This window comes from Drosophila biarmipes, chromosome 3L (assembly GCF_025231255.1).
Source record: "Drosophila biarmipes strain raj3 chromosome 3L, RU_DBia_V1.1, whole genome shotgun sequence".
Lineage (NCBI taxonomy): Eukaryota > Metazoa > Arthropoda > Insecta > Diptera > Drosophilidae > Drosophila > Drosophila biarmipes.
Genome location: NC_066613.1, coordinates 16356470 through 16375730, shown reverse-complemented (window position 1 = coordinate 16375730; position 19261 = coordinate 16356470). Strand labels below are relative to the sequence as shown.

At 39.5% G+C, this 19261-nt stretch overlaps 1 protein-coding gene and 1 non-coding gene across 3 annotated transcripts in view; one reads left to right on the top strand and one right to left on the bottom strand.

Annotated features, from left to right (window-relative positions):
* Positions 1 to 19261, top strand: part of LOC108034832 (serine/threonine-protein kinase NLK) — a 68616-nt gene that overhangs the window by 42255 nt on the left and 7100 nt on the right. For both annotated transcript variants that reach the window (XR_001768743.3, XM_017109944.3), the window contains exon 2: positions 13268 to 13397. Coding sequence is in view for 1 of the 2 variants with exons in the window: in XM_017109944.3 (XP_016965433.1) it covers positions 13268 to 13397 (130 nt within the window). In the remaining variant the exon portion in view is untranslated. The remainder of the gene's footprint in view (positions 1 to 13267; positions 13398 to 19261) is intronic.
* Positions 1293 to 1365, bottom strand: Trnaa-agc (transfer RNA alanine (anticodon AGC)). The gene has a single exon. It is a non-coding gene; the product is annotated as a tRNA-Ala (tRNA).

Genomic DNA, 19261 nt, shown 5'->3' with positions numbered 1-19261 from the left:
AAAAACGTTCTCCGGCCTGACCCAAACCATTTGGTCAGTTACCCTTCGGAGCCGGGCCCACTCCACTTCCCCGCCTGGCCGCCGTATCCCCTCGCATTGCTCACTTTTTGCTGGATTTTCAAGTGCCTTCGCTTGCATCTTGGCCCAAACAGCAGGAGAGAAATTCTTTTTTATTTATAAAACCCAAGCACCCTGTACAGGTTTGTTCGAAATTATAGGTTTCCAAAAGTTATTTAATATGCATGTATTTACAATATCTTGCATAACAATGTGAAGTATACTTAATCATTCAAAAAAGTTAATTTGTTCTAAAAAAACACTTTTATACATTTTTAGTTTTAATCATAAGTCATCCTAGGTTTCAAGAAGAGATTTTAATTTATTTTTACATGATCTTAGATTTCAAAAACCATAAACGAAATTTAGTTTAGGATTAAGAAGGGTTTACCCATTCTAAAAAAATAATTTCATAAATTTTGCTAGTACATAAATAGAATCTGCATTCTTTTTTAATTTTATATTGACCCTTATACTTTTTAAAAATACGTTGGCTCTATAAGAGGATGACATAGAAAAGCTTATTTTCCTATTGCTATTATGTTTGCCGCCACTGTTTATCATTGCGTTTTTTGCCCAGGACTTTGTTGGCTAGATACTTGGCTCAAAAGTGGCTGCTGATGGCCCTTATCCGCCTGCCACGCCCCCCGCCACCGCCCTTTGCCGCGCTGCGCATTGATGTGCAAAGTTTTTATGACGCATTCGTGATTTCTCTCTTTCCGTTGCTTTTTCACTGCTTTTTATCTCAACATTTTTTTCCGTTCAATTTTTATTTTATTCTTTTTTTTTTTTTTGTTTTTAATGCTGCAGTGCGTCCATTTTAAGGCCTTTTGTCCTTGACTCAAGTGCTGGGGAAACTGAGAACTCTCAAATGAAATGCGGTTTTCTTCGTTTCGCGTAAAAATCGCAGTTTCCGGAAAGGGCAGGACTTTAAATTTTAAACCGAAATGTAGGACTTTATTCTTCAGTAGAAAGATGATTATTTATGAAACCGTATTTATAAATATCTCAGGAAATACGTTTATTTAAAGAAGTAAACAAAATGATTATAATTTAAAAGACTTGACATTATAATAATCAGAAGCGTATGGAAAGTTGGCTTTTAAAGGTCGAACTTATTTGGAAAAAATCATCTTGTATTTCTTACTGATAAATATACTATGTAGCCATAATAATGGCTTAAAAAATAACTAAAAAGATTTAAATATAAAAAACTAAAAAAAAAAAATTCCAACTGGAGATGCGGGGCATCGATCCCCGTACCTCTCACATGCTAAGCGAGCGCTCTACCATCTGAGCTACATCCCCATATAACGGCACCCGTGCTTAACCAAATGCCAAGCAAACGGAAGCTATAGTGTCTATAAGAAGTTGTTGTTGCGCCGATCTGAAAGTTGCTTTTGATTTAATTTCGTAGCTTTGTTTGCTTTACGTCGGGGCTTATCTATAAAAAACTTGGACATGCTCAGTCAGCTGATGAACCATTGGACAAAAGCTTATGAACTTGACACCTTAGGAAACTTTTTAAAAACCTTATCTGCAATTTTATATTAACCCCTTTCCTATCTTTCTCCCCCTATATCTGTTTAATCGCGCTCTACTTACTTGAATTGAATGGCTGTGCTCAAGTCTGCTCCCACATTTATGATTAGCTAATTAATTTCCATTTGGAAAGTGCTCTATTACAGGCTAATTGGGTAAGAAGCAAGAGCCGGAAAAATATGAGAAAGAAAATGTGGTAGATGGAGAGCAATGGCTTTGAAGATGAGTGAGGAGGGCCTATTATAATATTTGTTGAGCGAATTTGGGTCACAACTTGTTTAGTTTCAGTTTCGCTGAACGTGTCGAACGTGTTTTGGTTGCTTCCGTCTCTTTTTTCCCAGTATATCTATCTCTTTCTGTTTATATCTCACTGTCTCCCTCTCTCTCAGCTTTTCTCTTTCTTACTGTCTGCAGCTGTTATGTGTAAGCTAACTATTTGCAGCAGCTGTTGGACATTTACTTTCAATATTGGAATGAAACTTTTTAGTCTTTTGACTTTATATGGGTCACTCTGACGTCATTATCGAGTGCTAATCAACACGATACTGGGGAAAGACAAAATATAAAGAACAAAAGGAGGCTTCTCTTACAGTAATAACTCAATATAAGGAAATATAGAGAATTTTGGTGGGCCAAAGCTTATGTGGCTTTCAAAATACTCATCAAAAAATGTTGTTCTTTGTTCACTCTTGCGAATGCTCACTGTAATTGAATAGCCGGAAGGCAAATTGCCTTTATGCGGTTTTTGATGAAAACATTTGCTTGATTAAGGCCACAACAGACGTGGCCGAATTAAAGGAAATTCACGGGATCTCATGGGGGGATTTATCTTGTGTAATATTATTTTTCTGCCCCGTATGCCACATGCAACACCCAGCACACACCGCACACACAAAAGTCATGATTAATCGCATTTACTAATCAATACAAATGTCACTCCAGCCGTTTGACATTTAAGATTTGTGGTCTATCGCTCCTGTACCCATTTTCCTGTGTCGCCTTTCGGGCTTATATTACACATACGCACAGTAGTCCCAACTGGCGCCCAACCGAAAGTTTCGCCATTTGCACAGACAACCCACAAGCCTTTGTCAATTACTGGGCGCGTAAATTTTCCGACTTTTTTTTGGACATGACATGCAGGTGGTGGTGTTTGAGGTGGTGCAACACTAGAAAATGCAAAGGTAAATGGGAAATACTTCTCACGTGTTTCACAAAATTCCTACTCTATGAGTTCACACGACTCCGCGGTTTATCAACCGGCATTTTTCCTACTTTATTTTCCGACTATCAGCCATATTTCAACTGGGAATGCTAATTGACATCGCGTGCCAGAATAAATGTCATCGGTAGCAATGAGAAGCGAGAGGAAAAATATGTATACATTTTTAGCCTAACAAATATGTGTAATAAGGTCAGTTGGGGGTTAATAGGGTGGGTGAAATGGTCAGAGAAAGGCGGCGGTTTCCAGGAAACGCGTTTCATTAAAGGGGGAATGTGGTGGGGAACTGAGAACTTGCTAGTTTTTTCATACCAACTTAATTTACCTCTCATAATTTAATTACCAGGAAAATAAGAAAAACAGAAAATATAATTGGAATATAAAGGACGCATATCAACATTTTTACCCGCTAGTTGATTTGACATTTTCTTTAAAAGCAGGGACAATATATTTGGTAATAACCATTTAATAGTATTAGAACAACGGTAATGGCATTGGACTTAGATAAATGATATAATTATTTTAATCAAAGCTCAAAAAAAGAGTAAGTGTATTCCAGCCAGACACGTTGATATAAGTCATCCTTTTTGTTATAAATATTCACATTTGCACGCGTGTCTGTCATAAATATGAAAAGCGTTTCATAAATTATAGATAAAAGATACAATAGCGAGAGAGACTCTCTTCTGTGCTATGCTGTAACGAGTTACGCAAGGCCTACCTCAAGCCAAAAGATAAAGGATAAATCGTAACGTGGCTTATCAACGCCGCACAGCCTTTCAGGCCCGAAGGTCCTTATGGTTCTCTGTTACGATAATGCCTATATAATATATGCATGTATTTGCCTCCCGATAAAGTGGCAACTTCATTCAAATCGTTGTGGCATTGTTTGTCCTGTCCATCGAGTATTGAAATTTATTAGAGCGTCGCCCATCGATGATAGGGTTGGATTAGGGCGAAGGATGCCAACAAAAGAAACTCGGGACCTTGAGCTGTCGGCTGCCGGCTCTGGAAAATCTTTAGATTAATACCAGCCTGCTTGGCCTCGATTTCTCCACCCAGCCCAGCCCAGCCCATTTCACTTGCCATGACTTCAGCGATTTCATGCAATATATTTTGTGTTACTCACTTGAACCTTCTCTGCCTTGCTGCCCATTGTTATAACTTTCTCTAGCACGTACAAAATCCTATTTTATTTCGGGGCTTTTTTCCAATTTGTCAAGAGAAAGGAGAGAAGGTGGGGTGGAAAAATGGGACGCGCGAGAGGAGCTATTAACTTATTAGTACAACGCTGCGTATGGGCAACTTGTTGAGAGGAATAAAGTCATGAGAGGAAGGATCAAAATGGGGGTGGCCAAGGCGGCGAGTGGGGGCGCAAAAACAAGGACGTGGCACGAAAAACAATGACAGCTTGTCATGCTCATGGCACACGCTCCACCTGAAACGCACACACTCTCAAAACACACGCATGCACCCACACAAGCTCATACAAAGTGACGCGGAAAAGTCGGCTACATATTTTTCCTCCTATTTTATGAAAGATACGAGAAATAGTAAAGGGAATATTGAATTTGTGCCGTGTTTTGATAGGGTATGAAATGTTGGTTTTAATGGGCATATATGTTCTATAAATGGAAATTATATGGCTGCGATTATGTACATAAGTTGCGATTATGTTTTCAGCGCTTTAATGCTCGAAAGTATGCTTTTTGTTGCCATTTGAATTGGTGAAAATCTTCTTATTGTTAGAAATTTTTTTAAATGGTTTCTGTAATATGGCGAACTAAAGTTGGTAATCTCCTTAGACGCGCTTTGCATAATCCAAGTGTTCCCTTGCTTGGCATTTTTCATGGCACGACGACGCTTTGTCTGCCAGCCTTGGAGTAACTACAAAACACACATTTCCAACTCCCCCAACCTGGCCGAGAGTCCTTTGTTTTCCTTGGCTCACATGAGAAATGTGCTCGACGACAGAGACGACGACGTTCGCCATTTACATTTATAATATTTTTATGTCACCCACGGCAAGGCTCATTCCCCAGCCCCTTTTTACTTTCTTTTTACAAAAACCACCCACTGTTGCAACGGTACATATCATTAGAGAGTGTTCGCCACGCCCTTGGGCTGGGCTTAATTTTAACAAATTATTCACAGACGCCACAAGAATTTTTCCTATTATTCTTGCACATTTTTTTCTTTCCCTTTTGCATCTTTTATCACATTTTCCACCCTTTTTAATGAGCGGGCGGTGGTCTTGGAAAAATCATACTTTTCCCTGCCAAGCATAAAGAGAATAAGCGGCATCACCTTGAACTTTTGTTGGCAAAATCTTTTGGCCAACTTTCATGTGTGTTTCTGAGAGCAAAAACAAAATGGAATGAAAAAGGGTTTTTTGGAGATGGAAAGCGCAAAGGAACTGGCGTATAAGCTCGGCCAGGTGTGAAATATAAACAGCCTAAAATGATAATGGCACAAATAATTTTTTTACAGAGCATACTATTCACATATTTTTAGAAAGTAAAATATTAGGTGGGAAATAACAAAAAAAAATTGTACACCAACCTTTATTACCTAGGAAACTATGCACATATATTCCTCATTCTTTCGGCCAGTAAAATGAACAATATAAATTTCCTAGGCAAACTATTTCCACTGTTTTCCTTCTCCCCCTTCATCTGACCCTTTTTCTGTTCGCTGCTGTGTAATAATTAGACAATTAAGAGCATAATTAATTTAAGAGTAACCCAAAGACCCCCACTGGCGGTCAGCCTTCATAGGAGCACAATCCTGAGCCCAGTCGGCGGGAGGCTCAAATGGTCGCAGGACGACTATCCTTTTTGGCCCTGGCCTGGCAAACATGCAAGTGTTTAAAGAGCCGGGAAGCTGGGGATTGTGGGTTATTAGGAAGAAATAAAAAAATTGGATGGGGAAAGAGGAGTCAGGCTAAATTAAACATGCGAAGCACAACAAGAAATTGCTCGAGCATGCAAAATTACTCGGAAGGAGGAGGAAAATCCATGGAAAATGCTGATGACGGTCTTAAGTATGAAGCGACAACAAAAGAAAAAGGGAATCCATTAGGTCTGAACGATGACTGGACAAGGGAATTACCCTAGAAGTAGTTTTAGTTTGGCTAAAACGTAAATTAATGAGAAATGAATGCAACACAATGAGGTTTAAATAGTTAAACTTATAAATAAGGGTTAGCTTAAAATAGGAAATTCATATAATAGCTATAGAAACTTGAAATTCTGAAGAACCACTATCATTACCCACAGTAAGGAAAAAGGTAAACTATTAATCATTATAATACTTTATTTGTTAATACATCAAGCTCTAGAAAGTTGCATCTTAAGAACCATATGATAATATGAATCGATATCTCTCGTCCCCCTCCGCCAACCCTTCATCTTCTGATATAACATCCTCCCATTGTTACCCATTAGCCGCCTAATCAACCCAAATATAGACGAGTTTGTGGGCGTGGCAGCTGCTGGCTGCTTCGGTAACGTGAACCCACTGCTTTGCCTCTGGATCCTTCGGCTATTTTTGGGCATTTCGCTCCATTGTTTGCGGACAAATCCTCACAAAAACGTAACGTAACGAAATGAAATGTAACGATTTTCGCCCGGGTGCCCACACGCACGCGTTGAACATTTCGGCTGCTGATGATTCAAGGGCACATCATCGTCATCATCAGCATCATTATTTTTGTAACCACCCACCCACCGAGGGTGGCGACCAAAGTTTGCCCGTTTTTGCCCCTCCTATTGGCATGTGTCAAGTGCATGGGCCGCAAACTTGTTTCTTCTATCTGGCGCCGATTGGGTTCGCTTTTTGTTTGTCTCTGGCACTCTGGTAATTTTCCATTACATAAAGCAGTCGTTGCATATGTGGAGGCGCATTTGCGTCAGAAGCTGGCAAAAAACTGTGGCAGGAGAAAGTGTCATAATCAATCTGGCAACAGAGAGGAGGGCCACCTCCTCCACTTGAGGGCCCCACGGCGAAAGCAACATTAAATTTAAATTTCCAACAGATTTTTACATAATTGGTTACGACAAGTTTGCGTCTTGCTTTTCTGGCATTCGGCGACATTGCCGTGACCTCTGAATATAAGAAAACGCTGGGTTACAATTAATTTATTCCAGGAAAATCAAGTTTAAAGATTATTTATATGATAATTTTGATTCTCTTTATAATAACAAATAATTACATAAATAATTATATTTATTACAACTTTACAATTATTATATTTATATGATGGTTCCAGAACTCTCACTAATTGTAGTATATTTTTTCTTCTCTTTTTAGGTAAGCAATTCTCAATATCAAGAAGGAAATATTCTGAAAAATTAAAGGGAGACACGGATAAGTAATAATTAAGTTTCAAGATATTTTATTTGCCCCATGAATTGGGTTTAAACCTTAAACATGGTCACATTTGTCAGACTGTCAAAAATTGAGGCATAAATTCATGTCAAACATTTTCACTTTTCCCCAAAACAATTACACAGAGAATTATAAAATTATGACAGGGCCAGGCCAGAGCCTCCGCCTAACTTTCGGTGTGTACTATGTACGTAAATATTTCATTTAATGTCTTTGGCAATTTGGCGCTCTGTTGTTTGGGCCGTTGTCATTTTTCATTCCGCCCCAAAGCAGCAGCAGTTTCTTTGGCATTAAAGTGAAATATGGCCAAGAACTCAAAGGCAGCAACAAAGAAAATTCGAGCAGTCGAGCTAACGACATTGACAATGACTCTATTGTTTTGCTTTTGCCTTGAAAACAATTTTAATGTGTCCACATTTTTCATAGTATACTTAGGGGCGAAACTCCGAGAGTTTTTCTTTCTTTCCTCTCGTGTTTTGAAGGAGAAAATTATAGTGGCAGGATTGGATTTGTGTGAAGTATGCAATCAAAATGGATTTTAATTGATTTTAGCTTCGTTCGGCTGTAAAAGTCATTGACTGCACATACTAGCAGACTTTGCTACCCCACCCTCGGAAAATTCTAAATTGCATAAATTTATTTCTCTTTCTCTCTCGCTTGCTCTCCGCCCGGAAAATGCCACGCCTACCACCTGCCTTAGCCTGCAGGCCATTTGTAAAATTGATTACGCGCATAAATTGAAGCAGACGACGACAAAGTGGGCGGAGAAAGTGGGAGAAGGGGGGGTGAAAGGCGGTGGCAAGGGAGACAGGAAGTGGGGCGAGAAAGAGACAGGAGATTGGGCGGAAAAACGGAGATTGGGTTTTGCCAGCTTTTCCATAGATATTTGCACACACACACTACACACATAGCTGGCTTCAAATTGAGTTTTTAAAGCCATTCTGGCATCTGAATATTCGTTATTTTATTTATATAATCAAATTCAATTAAGCCTAATTGTTTTGGCCTTTTCCCCCAAAACTATCTTCCGGTTCTCGCCCCATTTTCCTAGCATCCCCCAGGGAATAAACCCCAAAGTTATTAGTCAATTAACAACAGCGAAAATGTTGCAATTAGTGTTGCGTATTCACACACAGAGACAGAAAGAGATGGCGCCTCAGAAGAGTGAAAGAGATGGGGAGTTGCGGTTGGACGTTGGAATTCCCTGCTGGTATTGGCATACATTGCCATAATTATAACAGTGTGAAATGGTTGAAACATGCGAATTAGTTGCTGTCGGCGGCGCCGGGGGAAAACGTGGCCCAAACATGACGTATCTACATATGTGGTACAGGCGGCACTAGTAGAAAAAAGCAGTTAAATATTTTATTAAAATATTGTTTTAAAAAAAAACTACGAAAATTGTATTAAAGCTAATTAATTTTAAAAGCTTTCTTCCTAAAAAGCAATTAAAATAGAGGTATTGATTGTCTATTAACAATCTAATCTTTAATACCAAAAAAAAAATAATATACTGAAAAATATACTAGAAAATAATATTTTTTCAAGATACCAAATCTTAGTTAAACTATAATTTTCAGTAATACTTTTTCAAGACCCTAAATCTTTGGAAGATTTATGATCCTTATTCTAGCATAAGCTAAAAATGTTCAAGCTCGCGAAAGAATATAGATGAATTCTTGAGGTTTGGAGCACATCCACGGGGACATGTATTATTTAATCGAGATTGCCCACATTCTCGTCACCTGTACAGTGTGCCACCACCCTGTTCTCCGCCGGTGGCTGACCAAAATAATGGACACTGCGAAATGCCAACATCAGCACAAGCACAACATTTGGATGGCTCAGCACATCACCGCGCAAACAAAGCGCAGGAAGACGGAGGGAGGCGGATGGACAGCCGGATGGACAGGCGGACTGGGCCGCCGCAGCGAGAGTGACAGAGACAATCAAAGCGATGTCAGGACAACAACAGAAATTAGTAATTTAGACGCAGCCCCCAATGCGAAGTGCCACCCCCAACAGGCCAACAGCTGGCGCATGTGGCAAATATGGAATAATGGGTCTATAATTATGGCAAAACTGCAATTAGTAATTGAGGACTTCAATGGCGAAATGTGAGCGGGCAATTTTCAGGGAACTTTCAATGGTTTAAAGTATAGAAAACATGTGTGTGTTGCATTAAATAGGAATTTGACAAATAATACTGGATTTTTTACAATCAAATGTCATGGATTTAGTAATGCTTAAAAATGTAGAAAAATATGAGGCATATTAATGGGTCTATGACAAAAATGACTTGATTTTTAGCACCCCAACAAAGTTATTTGGTATCATTTTATTAATATTATATTATAGAATTTTACTTTAATATTTTCTGTTACCTCTTTATTAAAACTGCTTAAAAAAAAGGTTGAAAGTAATCGAAAAGAGTGAGATCCAGAATACTTGAGGGTTCAATGAACGGGTGTATCGGCAGATGGAGAAAAAAGGCCTTCAGACGACGACGACGACGACGACAGCGGCAGCAGGAAGTTAAAGGTCCAAAGGCAACAAATGCTCACTTGGATGGATCAGCTTTTGAGGAGGGGACCTTAAGGGGGTGTGGCTGAGCCAAGAATGTTTGATGATGAGTGCACAAGGTGATGAGTTATTCAAAAAGCATGTGCAAAGTGTCAGAAGAAATCAAAAATGAAATTATGCAAGCAGATGAGGGCGACGGCTGCTGCGATACTGTTGCTGCTCCTGGCCCCCGAAAAGGGTCCAAAACGGAGTGTATACTCGTTTATAAAATACGGGGAATGCAAAAAATGGAAAAGGAATGAAATAATAATGTAAAGTTGAGGCAGATGTGGCCCGCAGGCGAGGTCCGAACTCGAAAAGTCATTGAAAAGTTATTTTTCAGCATAAGCAGCTTAAAGAATCCGCAAGGAATGTGCCAGCAATCGAAGGGAAAATAACCTTTCTATTATTTATTATAGTATTTTAAAAGGAACGTAACACACTGAAGTAGAAATCCCAACTTATTGCCCCACTCAAAATTAGTTCTCTTATGCGGAATATCCAACCGGCCAATGGTCAATCGAAAGGATATTAAAATTTGTTTTGCGGAATGTGCAAAATTGGAAAAGGGGTGATGGCAAAAACGAAGTAAGAATGCGACAAAACTTTGCCAACATCGAAATTGCAATTTGAAGCTTTCCACCCTTTAGTTTCTCGTTTTTCCAAATCCATAAAACCCCTTTTTCATTCGATTTCGGGCACTTGAACACGAAATGCCCACACAAACACACACCTGGAATGGAGCAAGACAAGACAACTGAAGATGGACTTTATTCCCCGTTTCGTTGGTTCCGATCAATCAGATGGGGGAAACTATAAACAATTTTCAAGTTGAGTGGAGACCAGCACAAATTGAAGGACAGACCTTTGGGGTCAGAGATGATAAATTATTGATCTCTGGACGCTTTGTTGTCTTGGGTAATTATCATTTAGTTCTGGCACTTTTTGTTTCGCTCCGAGTATATGTATCTACTGCCATTGTGCCCTGCTTTAAGACTCATTTTCCAACTGGTTCTTCTTTTTTCTTTATTCTCTTAGAGAGACACGCACATGATAAATGATTTCCCATTAACTGACATTGAAAGCAGGGAAAAAGAAATGGAACAACATCAGAAATTGCAGCAATGATGTTGAGGAAAAATGAGTTGAGGAAGATGGGGCGGAATTTTGTGGGAGGGGCCAATCAAATGCGAAGGTCAGAGGGGCATGGACAAACAGAGACCATCGCCCTCCCACCACAGACGTGCCTGCATTTTGTCATCCATCATCATCATGCGGTCTCTTTCCACCCGACTCTTGCCCTCTCTGTCTGCCGCCTTTTATCGTGCCCCATCGCTCGCCTTATTTGCCCATGTATGTGGTCTTATCGGTTCGTTTGCCGAGGTCCCACTGTGCTGGCTGTAAACAATTTTTGATTTTAACCCAATTCATGGCAAACAAAGTGAATTCTCGATTTTGAGATTCCTTTGCGCCGGCGACTTTGATAGATGACCGTAAAATATTAATGGGTGGGAATCACTTTGATTGGGATGAGCCAAGAAATATATATATATGTGGGTTATCTTGACCCTAAAATATATAATACTAATACCATAAATTGAATGATGATCGGTATTTTTCTATCCTTTGCCGGAATCCTAAATATTCGATACCATTTCCCTGGCTTTTTTCCGTTTGTTGTTTTGCATTTTAGCATAATCGTTTCGTTCCTCATTATCATTAACACTTCGCACATTGTGCCTAGACGATTTTATTCGTTTTCACAACTCAGACATGCAAATCGCCTTCTGCCTGCGAGGAAAGCGCCCTAATGTATGCTCCACACAAATTGGATGCTGACTCATCCAATAAGAAACAAAAACACAGGCTCACCAACACAGGCACAGGGAGAAAGGCAGCTGGGGAAAGCGTTGGAGCAATGCTCTCACACAAAACCAATTCAATCTGCAGCAATTTGCCATAATTCTGAACGCTTAAATGTCGTCGGCCCAACTACAAGATTTACGGCCCTCAACCTATCACAGCCAGGCTAAGAGCAGAGCAGAAAAAAAGGACGTTTGGGTAACCGGAGATGTAAAAGATGCTGCGCAGTTTTTGGCTATTGAGAGCAAAGACGATACCAAAATATTTTTCACCACAGACAGGGCAACGCCGAGAGTTTGGCCAAAGTAAGAAAAATTGGCGAAACATGAGAGCACGGGGAAAAATGATATGTAATAATATAGTATGTGATATTGTATAAAATTATCATATAATCATACAATAATATAATGTAATAATAATATTTCCTATAATATATCATATAATAAGAAATTATAACAATAAACATTTATATAATATGTCTGAAAATAATATACTATAATATATCAACATAATAAATATAAGTAAACAAAATGTAGTGTATAAGACCTACCATCAACAAATTTTGAATAACTTTATTAAAAATATATATTTCAAAATACTCATAATTTCTGTAAAATGTACAATTTTTAATTGTTTATATTTTCGAAGTTGTTATCAGATGAATGTTATTACTCTCTCAATCTTTTTAAAAACTTCAAAAAACACTTTATTAAATTATAATAGTTAATGGTTTTTACCTCGAATTATTTACTGTGTGGAAGGCTTTGGAGGGAGTCGGGCAGGCGAACTACAGTACAAGGACTTGGCCCCAGACAGGACAGGAGAGGACGCTGACTAACACCCAGCCACGGCCAATGGCATCATAAAGTTCTCCTTACGCCTGCCCGACGCCTCTGAGTCGTCGGTGTTCGCAAATACACCACCCAAAACCCCCCAACCTGAATCATTCTGCTTAATGTTTCCACCCAACCAAATACCACATGTCTGCTTTTTGACCTTTTTTTCTCATATTTTCGTATTGCTAATTTTGTGTCCATGTCCTTGTCGTCGCTGTGGTTGTTTATCAATTGCGGGACAATACACATTTGCCTACTTCTGGGCGCCATTTTCTAGGCCCGAATAGAAAAGCGATTTTTCGTGATGACAGGGGCCGAGACAGAGGCGGCAGCGGCAGCAGGGGGGTTGAAAAACAAAAGAAAAATAACTCTGGCATTGTCAAGGCAAGAAGTTGAACGAACTTTTAAACTCCATCGAATGTTTGTTTGCTTTCCCCAGTCTGTCGCATTTCGACTGTGCTTTGTCTGGCCGGAGAGTATAAAATGACATTCACGCCCAGGGGGAAGGAATTTTGCCATTGAGGTCTGCTTATAATGCGACACTTGAGCGGTGAACAAGAAGTTGAAGATTAACTTTGGCTGGGTTGAAAGACACAGGAATTTTCCCAGCAGCACGCTGAAATTAACCCGGGAAAATCAGGGTAAAATACAAGTCCTGGGAAAATGAATTCCATTAAGATCAGACTTTAAGGTACTTAGATTTAGGAAAATAAAAATTATAACCCTATGAATTGGATTTATTCCTATTACCTAATAGTATAAAACCATTTTTAACCATTTTGTTTCTCTTTTGCAGGGCTGTCACAGATCCTCGGGATGGACGCCGCGTGGCTCTGAAGAAGCTGCCCAATGTGTTCCAATCGTTGGTCTCATCGAAACGCGTTTTCCGCGAGCTGAAAATGCTCTGCTTCTTCAAGCACGAGAATGTAAGTGGAAATTCCTGTTCATCCCTTTTTTTACTCTTTATATGCAACCTAACTATCTTCATCGGAAACTTTACGTTCCACCGATGACATAAAAATTTAATTAAAATATTTACATACACGCCACTTTGATTATTGTCACTGCGTGGGTCTTTATATGCGCTGGATATTTATCCTTTATATCTTTGTACGTAAAATATCACGTATACGCCGTGCCTGTCCGACTGCCTTCAGCTTATACTCCTCGCTTTTTGTTGCCCTGAATTTATTAACAATTATATTTTCCACTTTAGGCCCGGGCTCTTTTTCATAATATTTACAATTGCCACACTGGACAGGGATTGGCGAGCGTGGAGCTTTTCGGGCTGAAAGGCTATGGAAATTCATCCTTTTCGCTGAAACTTTTCCACATTTCCTTTTTTCACGCCCTCCATTTAATGTCCGTTGTTCTCTGCTCAAGTGGAATTATTGTTCGCTGATATTATTGTCATTAATTAAATGTTTGATATGGCACGTTATTTATTGAATTTAAACAGTTCTTCTTAAAGGGTTAAGCTTGGGTTCAGTTAGTAGTGGTAGTGATTCTGTGTCTACAATAAATCACAAGGCTTGCGAAAAAGTAATTATAAAGTGAAATATGGCAGAACAGAGATAGCAGCTCATTAAAGGATAAAATTAAGTAGTTTTGCTTTAAGGAAATTGTTATTTTACCTCGAACTGTTTAAAATGCATTCGCTTGCCAAATAATTTACTTTATTTATGATCGATGTGGCCCACGCTGTGTCGGCATTTAATAAATGCAGCAAATTTATGACAAACAAATTTGTGCCCCAACTGAAAAAAATCTGTGAATTGTCCAACATTCTGTGGCAGTTTCAAACAGCCAAAGGCGATGGCAATAAATGCATGCTGAAGTTTTGCATAATAAATATTAGCATACATACAAAAAGAGAGGCAACTGTTGAGGGTCAAATGATTTTTTCGCGATATTTTGGGACATTTTCTATAAATATATTCCCTCTGAATTGTCAGCGCTTATAATTTATTTACATTTTCATTGCGATGGCGCTGCACGTGCTCATGGCTTTTGAAAGATTCGAGGGGCCTTTTTTCTAGAATCTTTTGTTATGGTCCATATTTGGTATATCTGACATTTGCATTCAAAGTTAAAAGTCAGGGAAGAGGTTATTGTAAGACTTTTATGGTGTTATTAGAGCCGTACTTGCTTATACCGAGAGGAACTGTCTCGTACGAGATTCGCTGCACTCTTAAATGTCATGGTCTCTCCCCTCTAATATCTTGTATTTGCTTAATCGTTTTCGGATTGGTTCGACTTCATTAGACAGCAAATAGGCCGTGGGCTGTCTGGGAATCTAATGTCGGCTGAGATGGCCAATATATATAGGTATACCACCTCTGTTTATCCATCATCATCATTTCGCTCAGCCTACATGATTTCCTTTTGTGATTTTTACTCGCGCTTGGCTGCGTGTGAATTTCGTAATGCAGAATTGAAGAGGTATGGCTGAAGTGGGCGTTGTAGAGCAGACAGCCAGATACTAGAAAATCCATCCTCCCGTTCGCCGTGCTCCCATCTCTCGATTCCATATGTCGGCGGCAGCAACAACAGCATTTGCTGTAACACCTTGCCCAATATGCAAATTTTCTATTAATATGCATAAATTGCTGTAGGTGGGTGGCTGAATCGCAGGAGGGGGAAATAGAAGAAGCTCGACGAAGGCGCGACTTTGTTGTCAACGCGAGAGATATATGTGGGGAAGTACTGAGAAAAAATATTGGTAGACCCTTGGATTTTGTGGGTTATGGCTTCTATTTATGCCACATATTGCAACACATGCTTCACAGCAGTGGCGATTAATAAAAATAACATTCTATTTAAATTCTAAGTCTAATATGTTTAGAAAATGTCAAATCGTTTTCATGTTTAGATTTCCCATTAAACTAGGATACATTTTCCTGAAAAATAAATAGTTTGCATACTTTTTCTCCACATGTTTTTGCATCTGCCTGTGCTTCCTGTTTCATTTCCTACATGACAGACATCGTTCAGAGAATGGCAAACAAGTGCAATCAACTCCGAACGGTTAGCTAGAAGGAGAGGGCTTGGAAAACTAGAAAGAGTCGGGGCTATTGGAGCCCCGGACAAGTTTGTTGACAAGTCGAGGGCGGTCCAGGGGGCGGCGAGGGGATGGGAAAGGCATCGGGTTTGGCACGTGGCTGCCTTGTATTTCAATGCAAATTGGGTTCGACATAAGGTTTTCATATGCACCGAACGGGCCTAACTATTTATAACTCAATCAATGAGAGGCCTCGATGCGAAAGAAGTAAGTTCAATGGGGCGAGAACGGTCAGGTGTTCATTTTGCAATTGATTTTTCGGCATATTATTTTCAGGTCAACATTGATTGACTGATGGGGAAATGTGCTGGCAAACTACTTTGTCGCTTCTAAATGGAAAAGTCAAATCAGGAATTAATTGATACGAAATGGGAGGGTCCCTGAAATTCTGATGGAAATAAATGTTTTAATATTTTACCATATTTTTTGGGTTGTGTTAAACCTCTTATCTTTCTGCCAACTTTTTGACCCTTTCAATCCATCAAACTCTTGAACGATGGACCGCTTTTCAATAGCTTGCCACATCCACAAACGACTCCTCTCATGCTTTATGCATTGCAGTTTAGCACAAATCGCTGCAAAATGTTTGCGCCCCATTATCCGCTGCCCATTTCAATTGCAAACCGACAAAAAAATTTCAATAAAAACGATTTGCTGTTGGGTTTTCGCTTTGTTGAATTTTATTTCTTATTGCAACGTACGTGGCGCACATTTCAAAAGCATTTCTCACATGCAACTCGAGCGAGGCAGGAGTATTTCCTCATTTTCTACGCAGCCCCGAAGGTGGCATTTTCCCATTTCCCTCCTCCATGTGGCAGCTCGCTCCCTTTTCCGCCCAAAATGATTGAGTTTGACGCGCTGGCAGCATCAATTGCATGCAAATTTTGTTATTATTCGCATTGCCTCTGCCACTCATTGCTTTTTGCCATTGAAATGTCAATTTTGTGTCGTTTTCCCTGGGAGGGAAAGCCATATGTTGATTTTAAAAGAAAAATCTCTGAAGATAATACTTTTGCAGAAGAAATGTGCAGAAAATAATCAACTAAGATAGGAAATTCATAAATTAAAGAAATCAAAATTGAATTTTATTTAAAGACAAATAATGAAAGTCATCCGAGCTCTTTAAACGTAATTTGATATTATAAAACTTGCCTCTTTTCTGCCCTTCTCCCAACTTTAAAGATACATATCTAGCAGGAAATGAGCCAACAAAAACCGAAGTTGCTTAAAGAGTTTCTTGTAAGCTTTAACTAGCGTAGAGTAATCAAAGGAAATTTATGTTGTTGCTCCTCAAGGTTTTTTGTTTTTTTATTTACTTGCAGCCAGCTCTTCGAGTTGTAATAGTCAATTTCGGTGGAGTTCGGCCCCCCGACAGCCCCCACTCATTTAATTAGCCAACAAATATGTGTTGACAGCTGCTGCTTGACAATCTTTTAGCTAGAAATTTGTCCCTCAGCTGGGAATGAAAATACTTGTGAAGTCGAAGCGAAGCGGTGACACTTTTGCTTTTGTTTTCACAGCAGCAGCGTGGCGGGAAGTTGGGGGAAAATTCACTGGAAGCTCAAAGCCGGGGAGCCCAGGAGGAAGTTGTAGACAAGAGCTGGCGCTCAGTGGGTTAAGGGGGTGGGGGGAGGTGTGTGGGTTTCGAGGTGGGTTAAACAACGACTTGCCACAGCTGCTGGTTGCAAGCTTGACACAAGTCTCGCTTGTTTCTATTTCGCTTTAAAGAGTTTTTTATAATGTGCAGAACAATATTTCTTGATAATTTTCATAGGACAGAATATATTCAAAATATTCTGAAATAATTAATCCTGGCTTTTTTGTACTCAAAAGTTGACTATAAAAAGGTTTTAAATAGCAAGCTATAAAAACTATCCTTGAGTTAAACAATTTAAATCACTTTTTTATAGTGGCAATACTAATTAAATAAAATTGTTAAACTAATATGCTTCCTTGCAATCATGTTGGAAGGCTAACTGGGTTGCTGGTGGTTTCTTTTTTCATCACTTTGTTGGTTGGCTTGCTAATTCCCCCCGCCGTGCATTTTCATACAACACTTCAAGGACACTTGAAGCTGCCTTCGGCGGCGGTGCACAATGCATAAATTTGGTTTCTGATTGCAAGCCCAAGCCAAAATGTTAATTAGCTGCAAGCCGCGCTGCACGTGAGACCCGAGACCCCAAAAAATAACCAAGCCAGCCCGAGTAATAACAATAACAACCCGGCCGCGTCGGAAAATTACGCGCCTGCGCTGTGAAGTTAAGTGAAGTGCAGTGCAGCGAGGTGAAGTGCAGTAAATGAAGTTGACCGAAAAAGAAACTACGAAAACCATTCAGAAACACTTGAAATTCGTTTTTTACCTTCGGTATTATATTGCTTGCCTTATACCCTAACCAGAAAACTAATTGGATGCCAAGAGATTTGGTCATGATGAGTTTGCAGTATCCGTAAACCATATGTTTGCTGAATAATGAGCACAAGCGAACAGCTAATTATGTGGAGCCCCTTAAAAATTAGACAATATAAATGGCAACTTTATAGATTACTAAGAATGGAAAAAAACTTATACATTAAGTAGATTAACAAGATAATGCAATTAAAACCCCTTATATACTATTATTTCATTGGAGAAAAAATGACGTATAATTGAGATAATGGTTTAGTAGGAAACAATCTTTATCAACCATTAAAAGATGAGATCTATAAATCTTTAGTTAAATGTTATAACAAAAATATTATAGTCTGAACAGATTTCATTAAAAGACCTGAAAATTTTGAATCATCAGAAAATGAGAAGTGGTTTATGATTTGAACCACATAAGTCATATAAAAAGAAGCTAAAGATCAGTTAGAGTATCTAAAAGATCGTTATCCCTCACCTGCTCGCCTTTAATGTTGCAAACCGCAAACGCAACAAATGCAGTCGCGAAATATTACAGAATTTACGGGCTGCCGAAGCGGACAAAGAAATAAATATAAAACAAAGGCTGCCAAAGGAGCAGAACCCAGAGGGAACCCCAAGGGGGGAGGCACGTCGGAATATCACGTCGCTCCTGTAGAGCGCAGAAAAAAACGTTGCCACTTAAGACGGCGACGGAGCTTCAGACTTGAAGACGGCAACGGCTTAGCAGGCCAACAAAAAAAAAAGAAAATAAATAAAAAAAGAGGAAAACCAGTAACCAAAGTTGTCGGCACTTTTTGTTGTTGCGTTCGCAGAGGCCCGCGAAAAGTGCTCAAAATTGTTGAACTGCTTTTGGCTTTGCCAACTGCCGACGAAATGCGGGCACGAGGGGGTTAAATGTGCAACATTGTGGCTGGCAACATTTTTGCTGCCGCTGCGGATTTAGGCTTCTCACTCCTTCCCCTTTTGTTGGTAACTTTACGCATTTTGCAGCCCAACTGGAGTTGTATAAATATTGTAAATTGATTTTAAATGGATGGCGGGGCAAGGAGCTGCTCCTGCTGTTAGATTTTTTGATGTGATTGCCTGCAAGTTCCTTCATCATCGCCTCACCGCAAGCGAAAATAAATCAGCGCTTGTCTGTCTGGGGTTCTTTTTACCCTCGCTTTTTTGTATATCTTTTTTATTCTGCTGTCCATCAGCCGAGGGACTTGGACTTGGCCTCCTCCCCCATAAGAAGGAGCCCCAGACTTTGGCGTGTCTTGTATCTCCTACGTCGGTAGTAGGGAAACGCCATCAAGGGGTCAACAATTTCCTTGCTGATTTTT